The sequence below is a fragment of the Limulus polyphemus genome, unplaced genomic scaffold (genome assembly GCF_000517525.1).
Source record: "Limulus polyphemus unplaced genomic scaffold, Limulus_polyphemus-2.1.2 Scaffold154, whole genome shotgun sequence".
NCBI classification, from domain to species: Eukaryota; Metazoa; Arthropoda; class Merostomata; order Xiphosura; family Limulidae; genus Limulus; species Limulus polyphemus.
Window position 1 is genome coordinate 518,693 of NW_013665764.1, and position 8,519 is coordinate 527,211.

Here is an 8,519-nt window from a genome sequence, read left to right on the forward strand (position 1 = left end):
ACTCTTAAGTAATTTCCAACGGTGCTCAAGAAAATTCGAAGTGAAGTGTGATTTAGGTAAATTTGTTCGATGAAATTCAATCTAATTTCAATTAATATGTTTTTATTTTTGCTTTTGTTTTCGAAAATATACGATCACTAATAAATGTGCTTGAACTTTGTTTGAACTTAAGCACATAGCTAAACAATGGGCTATCCGTGCTCTGCCCACCACGGGTATCGAAACCCGATTTCTAGCGTTGTAAGTTCGCAGACACACCGATGAGCCACTGGTTGGCACTAATAAAGAAAACTCTGAACAGCAGGAAGAGAAACCTCTTTTCCTTTCAAGCTCCATCAAAAACTGATAATTCTGTTTATGGCCATGGCCACGTTAATGAATAAAGGCAACTATAGGTACTCAAAAACTGATAATTCTGTTTTTGGCCATGGCCACGTTGATGGCTAAAGGCAACTATAGGTACTCGAAAACTGATAATTATGTTTTTGGCCATCTGCACGTTGATGGATAGATACAACTATAGGTGTTCTAAAGCTTTTATTTTAAAATTCTAATTATTTAGCATAGCCTAATAGACATTTTTAATGTATCTGTTTCTGACTTGGTAAATATCACTGGTTGTTAGCCTGGGTGTAGAGCAAGCGAGTGATCTGCTAATAATCCATGACAGACCAGCAATTCTTGCCTAATAAGGTTTGTTTTTACCCATTTAAGCTGCTTCTAGAGAAAGGTTTGGAATATCGTCGAGTTGCAGGCATAACTAATACATCTTATTCAATTAAACTCACAGGGTTTTCAATTCAATATGTACAGTATCGTAACAGGCATGGGCACAACATATATATATACTGCTCTCGCTAATAGTAAAAGCAGTATTTTGTAAATATATATCGGCGTCAATATAGACATACATATATAGTTTTAGCTTTCCAACTAACATTTGATTCAGTTGCGATTAACTATACCTAAGACAAAGGAAACTTGACGTTTGACTATCCCTTCCTATTTTTTTTATGCTTGGATCACAACTGTGAAAGAAGATGTCAAACAGAATGGTACAAAATAACGTGCATTACAATTGAATATATTTTAAAACAGTAGTACCAATTTTCATTTTTGAAAAGAATCTAGAGCAGCCAATTTGTAATCTGGTTATTTTTTTTTCTGTAACTAACAAGTCAGTATCTCTTTCCTCAAGAATGTAAGTGTTTTAAGTGGACAGAAAGTTAGCAATTATCTCACGGCTTTGCAATGATATATTTACGTGCTTTTCAAGTACAACAAATATATGAGTAAAGCAATGTTCGTTATTTGAATAAAGTTGATAAATAGCAATGAAAACTATATGCTGTTGTTATTAAGTTAACCCAAAGTTGGTCGAAACGTAGTTTTATTTTATAAAGTATTAAATTGTTTATACTTTTCTAAAATGTGTGGATATGGTTAAAATAAAATTCATTTTTTTTTTTACAGTTAAATGGAATTAATTGTAAATAGAAGTTTTACACGAGTGACATTTGAAATCATTTAATATTCGTTTATTTAAAACAATAATATTATTAGTAATTAAACGAAAGTATATCGGCTTTATAATATTTCAATAGTGAGAGAGTACTGTTAAAACGTAGTTCCCTATAAAATTATAACTCCTGGTAGTTGTAGCATATTCAATAATATCGAAACGGTTGGCTATAAATTACAATTTCGGGTCATGGTAAATTACAAAATACAGTATTCATCCGATTTATGTTATAGCCTTTACAATCTAAAACGGTTAAATGTCGACTGAAAATACATAGACGAAAGCTTAAGGTTTTGGAGATATTTAGGTCACAAAATTCAAGTTTAATGTTTAGGTACCGACGCTTTAAAGTTTATCTACATAGCTTTTCAGTACTGTAAAGTACGTATATAAATATGAAGAATAGCGGAACGAGTTCAAGTAACAATGCAGCTGTTTTAACTTAATAAACAACCAGTGTAACAGTTCTCAAAATATTTTTTTTACGGTTATCGCTGCTATTAATGGTACGTATTCCAGCATATTCCTTTGAAGTAATCTATATTTTGATAACACATAACGAATGCAGGTTCTTTGGAAGTAACATAATTAAGTAGCGAATGTCTCTGACGTATTAAGTTTTAATTCATTTAATTCCTTTGTTTCTTAGCTTATTTTCGTATTATCAATCTTCAATATGTCTCTTTAATTACTCTAAGTATTTCTTCAATATGTCTCTTTAATTACTCTAAGTATTAACCAATTATCATTGTGGTTGAAAATTACTTCATTTAGATTAACGTCAACGTCCCTGTCTTCTTAGATATTAGTTCTTATTTTCGTATTATCAATCTTCAATATGTCTCTTTAATTACTCTAAGTATTAACCAATTATCATTGTGATTGAAAATTACTTCATTTAGATTAACGTCAACGTCTCTGTCTTCTTAGATATTAGTTCTTATTTTCGTATTATCAATCTTCAATATGTCTCTTTAATTACTCTAAGTATTAACCAATTATCATTGTGATTGAAAATTACTTCATTTAGATTAACGTCAACGTCTCTGTCTTCTTAGATATTAGTTCTTATTTTCATCACTTTTCTTTTATTTTCTTAAGCTGGATTGTCCAAAATGATTTTAGCTTTCTTTGTATATATATATATATCTTTTATTAATTTGTTTTTCGCATTATGTTAATTTAGCGCATTAGATATGTACCGTTTTTAAAGTAATATTTTACATGATACATCATAAATCATCTTTAAACAAGTTATGTTTAATTTTTAGCTTTAAGGTAATTTTCGTTTTATTAGTTACTGTTATAATCAATTATAATTGCGTTTGGTTATAAATAACTCTTCCCCAACTTCTATAGAGAAGCTATATAACGTTTTACTACTTACAAAGAAGCCATTGTTTTCAAATTTGTTAATTATACCTTTAGAATCACACTTTGGTTTCGTCCCATTTATTTAAAAGCTATGAATATTAACAATTAAAATTTATTTCGCCTTAAGCAATTATTAGCTATTGATATTTGTTTTACCTTTTCATTTTTAGTCACAGTACTTAAAGCAATTCAATGTTTGATGGACAACAGAACTTATTATTTATAGTACTTAAAGCAATTTAATGTTTGATGAACAACAGAACTTATTATTTACAATACTTAAAGCAATCTAATGTTTGATGAACAACAGAACTTATTATTTATAGTACTTAAAGCAATTCAATGTTTGATGGACAACAGAACTTATTATTTACAATACTTAAAGCAATTCAATGTTTGATGGACAACAGAACTTATTATTTATAGTACTTAAAGCAATCTAATGTTTGATGAACAACAGAACTTATTATTTATAGTACTTAAAGCAATTCAATGTTTGATGAACAACAGAACTTATTATTTATAGTACTTAAAGCAATTCAATGTTTGATGAACAACAGAACTTATTATTATTGAATTTCAAAGTTTTTGTGACTGTTAAGTAGAACAATTATCATGCTATCAGAAGGAATAACATAAGGTCTATTGATGAAATCAACTAATCTATCAAAACATTATGGAATGATCTTTACAAAAATCGATTACTTATGCCAAAGTGACAGGGCCACTACTTTTTGGGTGACATAAATCATTATGTTCATGCCTTCCTGTAATAATAACACGCTTGTGTAAAATATTTTTTTAAAATACAATCTCATACAAAAGAATATATAATATACCACAGGTTATATAATTGTAAGATTACTTACAACAGACCAGTTTACACACAACATCAATTTTTCATTTTATCAAAATTTTACCCATCTTTTCAGGTTTTTTTCTTCTTCTGGTTTCTATACCCATAGCAACATTGGCCTTGTGAATTAAACTTGAATGGACATTATCTTGTACATTTCATACGCAAGGTAAACGCGTACAAAGTACTTGAACTATTAAACGAGTACAAAAAGTATTACGAACGAGACCTAGTTATTATCTAATGTTCATCAACCAACCTGAATATCCTGAGCGTCTCCTTCTTCCCTCGAAACCCCTTCTGCTGTTCTTCCGCTTACAAAGAATGGTTGTCCATCCACATTGTTAAACATCTTTAAATATTCTTCATTTTGTACAAGTTGATATATTCGAAGAGCCGCTAGAAGGTAATAATTTTGATTGCATTGTGAATTACTGAAAACTTTCATACAGTTTATACAGTAAATGATCAAATCCTCTAAAGCTTAAGTGCAGGAATATAATCCAACTGGGGAAAACGATAGATAATTGTGACACTTAAAAAACTTAAATACGTAAGATATATGCTTAATTTTAAAACGTGAATACTTTAACAAAACATGGAAATATGTTCTCGGTTTTATTAAAAATTCATGTCTATTTTTACTTCAACAAGTGAAGTATTAATATCATAACGTCATGAAATGTTATATAATATATATACAGTTCTAGTTTTCTAAATCTAAAACCAAAATGCATTGCGCGTATTTCAAAGTGCTTTTAAAGACATACCTGTAAATCAATAGGAATGAAGAAACGTTGTTATTCGACCATTACGTATATTAATACTATGGTATTTTTAGTTTTCAGCTTGAAATTCAAAGTCATTATACTCCTTAAAAGTGCACAATTTGTGGGAATTATGCAAAATAAACCTTTTTTCGAACAATACTATATCTTTCTTGTTGAATGGAATGGTTGTTTAAGCAAATCAAAATGTCAGAAGTTTCTGATGTGTTTAAGTATATTTCATCATCACAATAAGACTGCTATATGTTTCAAAGAAAAATTTTAATGCTAAACGTTTTACATAGACAATTCCCCATGCTTTTCACAAAGAACTTTAAACACGCTGCTTTCTACTCAAGTTATGCGGCTAAAGCTGTAATATTAGAAAATAATTAGAAATTCAAAAACAAACAAACAAACAATATAATTAGCAATAAAAAGCTAGAACGCGCAATATAAGTTAACCATTTAACAACATTAAGTATTCATTCACAGTTTATAAGTTGCCCACATTTTTGAGTATTTATGTACTTTATTTCTTAGTTTACTTATTGTTATATTCTTGACGATACTTAAATCCCTAGATCGTAGATGAATCCTCCTAAAATTACCAATTTTTAGAACAACTAATTTTACAGATTCTTGGATTTATTAAACTTTCCAATTATCTGAGTTGGATGAGTTCCCCATCCAAAACAGAGAAGATATCTTTGAATACGTACAGTCTATACTATGTGCACTCTGAAGTTGGGCAACATTACTGGAGTTTGACGTTTTCATTAGCACTACCTAATTTCTGTTTCTTAAAGCAGAAATACCGACCAAAGAATTGGATCCTAAGAGACATTAGTTCTGCATTATTACTTTTGCTGAATAAGTTATTTCCGCTCCCCAGAAGAAGAAGAGTCTGGATACAATAGAAGCGAAATGCTAAATTTATCTGAATTACCTAACGTTCCCACTCCCGGGCTCTTATGTGGAGCTCTAATTCGCGTTAGTTTACTTTGATACACCTTTTAGGTCAAGAGTCAAACTGAATTTGCTGTGACGTTAATCTAGCACTAAACCAATTTGGCAAACAATAACCGAAATACTAAACACACACACGGGCTTGAGATTATATGGGCAATTAATAATCTAATTAGCTAAACTTATATTTATAAGTATGTATATATGTGTGTATAAATAGTAGGTATTTATTTGTAAATTGAAACTACTTTCAACCTAAGAATGTCTCTGTTATTTCAATTAAATTTGAGTTTTGAAGCATTTCATAGCAAAGGAAAGGGTTGAGTTGGGTTGTTTAATAAATTTGTAATTAGATTTATGTTTAAATTATTTTTTCGTAATTTTTATTTCAAATAAGCAGATAAACATTTTGAATAAGAAATTTAGGAAATATTTCAGTAAACGTTTATTTACGAACATATTTTAAATATAACAAAAGCTGTAATATAAACTCTTTTAAATATGTTGTTAAATAAAAATATTTAATAAAATAAAATTACCAGTAATTTCAAACTTAGAATGTGTTTCCGGTTAAATGCTTAAAATCTAGTTAATGTTATACTTGCGTTGAAAAACGTTTTTTTCATAGCCCCTTGTGATTTTTGGAATAATAATAGTCGTAACTCATTCATAAACTTCATAAAAAAACTATAATTACAGTTTGGTAAAGTAAAATTAAAAAATTTAAAGGTCATCTATGCTCTTCCAATTAATTATTGAGAATATAAAAGACAGTGAATATCCTATTTATAGTTACTGCATCTTCCAACATAACATGAAATTAAGCTACATTTAAATTTCACTGGCAACGCTGAGTCTAATGAATATAATTAGATGTATTCAGCTAAAAAACATGTTTTTATTTGTTCGTATTATTTTCACCAGATTCTTGGATATTTTATCTACAATTAAAGATATTTTATTACGTTTATTACGTTCTGTAATAAACTCGAAATTTTTTTTTTCGTATGAAGAATGTGAAATAAAATCATTCAATGTTTACGATATATACAACACTAGTTTTTTCACTTGGACACAACTTTCAAAATGATAAGATTATAATGTTTTATACAAAGCTGTTACTACTAGCTAGAGAATTAAGAAATACACACACACACACACACATATATATATATACAAATTCGGGCTTAAAGATATTTAAGTAAAAATATATTTTCGTGAAATTAATCTTGGATAATTCTACGTGTCTAATGCTGGACTTGTACAAATTTTATGTGCAAAAAAAACAACAAAAATGAGAACTGATTTTAATATGTTACAGAGAACGGAATAACCTGGATTTTAAATTAAGTAATTAGAATTGCTTTTTTTCTTACATAGAGTTATATTCTAAGCTTTTCATTTTCATATTTTTTGGTATTTCCTCTCTTAAATTAAGAGCGACCACTTTACCATGCCTATGTTACTAAAGAAATTGAATGGTGGTTTAATTATAGAAGAAATCACATCTGGTGTTTGTGTTTTGGTTTTGAAGTCCAGGTTATTAAAAAAGGTTAAAATTTAATAAGCTTTAGTTCCTACTTCCACAGATGTCCTTTCTTCTCAAACTTGTGCTATATTATAAATCCTGAGCATGAAGTTTCTTTTATTAATACATATAATTATCTATTATATTATAAACTATGAGTTTGGTGTTTAGTTTTATGTATATTTATATAATATATGTTTCATGCCTTTTGATCTTTACTTATTATTATTATATGCCTGCACAATAAAAACATGCATTTGTATGTGAAGTTAGGGTTTTATTTTAGTTCCGTGGTTGTCCTGGTGTATTTCTTTGTTTTATTCTTATGTGTTGAAGTATTTAGGAAATGAAATTAAGCAAGATCGTTATATTTAGTTTTTATTATATTTTGCCCTCTTTGGTAGAGCGGTAGAAGGCATCCATCTGGTGACCATGGTTTCTATATTGAATTATAACTCAGTTTTTGTAGTTTTTACTTTCTTGTATCTTTTTTCGGCATTATAACTTTCTATATTAGTAATAGCTACCTAGATTACGTATATATCGATCCCTACTTGTCTTTATAAAATTTAAAATTTTCTTATTATACTTGTAAGTTTAAAATCAAATGTGTCAGCAGATAGTTTAATACACTTTGCCATAAATACACAATATAAATACAAGTGCTAAAGTTTATTACTTACCCTAAATTTCCCAAGAATTAATCACTTTTTAATGTCATTACAAAACATTACAATAAACTTACAATAGCTGTGTTCAGATAAGCTAGAGTTAGATCTAAAACATCTGAAAATGAATTCTATAAAACGCTTCTGAATGAGTGAAATCATTTTCATAACCAATTGGTTGCTCATATTTCTTGTGGTATTTGATGTAATAAAAGTAATACACAATGTAAGCCATAATTATTTATTGTTGCTAAAATAAAGATATTTTTCACTAAAACCTAACTAGTTGTGATCATAGTTATTAGTTATGTATTCACTAAAACCTAACTATTTGTGATCATAGTTATTAGTTATTTCTTGTGGTATTTGATGTAATAAAAGTAATACACAATGTAAGCCATAATTATTTATTGTTGCTAAAATAAAGATATTTTTGGTACGTGTTTCGGAAACGTTTGTTTTTCGACAACAAATGATCGCGTTTTAAATGACGTATTACTTTTATTAAATTATATTGTATTTTAATATAACTTAAGCGTATCTAAATTTCAAGTTTCCATATCTCAATGCTTATCAGTCTCAGAAACACTACTAGTTTTAAAGGCAATTAATAATTTTTGTAATAAGGCAGAAAAAATAAATCTTAAATGTGTCATTCAAAGGAAGCTTTGTATTACCGAAGGACAGTTTTACAAAGAACTAAGCTAGTTTTGATAAACGTATAGATAACAAAATACGGCCCTGCATGGCCAGGTGGTTAGGGCGCTCGACTAGCAATCTGAGGGTCGCGGGTTCGATTCCCCTTCCCACCAAACATGCTCGCTCTTTCAGCCGT

At 28.8% G+C, this 8,519-nt stretch overlaps 1 protein-coding gene across 1 annotated transcript in view; it reads right to left on the reverse strand.

The window, feature by feature from the left end:
* LOC111084557 (nephrin-like) overlaps positions 1 to 8,519 on the reverse strand; it is a 137,616-nt gene that overhangs the window by 14,707 nt on the left and 114,390 nt on the right. The window contains exon 19 of the mRNA XM_022381239.1: positions 4,012 to 4,151. Coding sequence (XP_022236947.1) covers positions 4,012 to 4,151 — 140 coding nt within the window. The remainder of the gene's footprint in view (positions 1 to 4,011; positions 4,152 to 8,519) is intronic.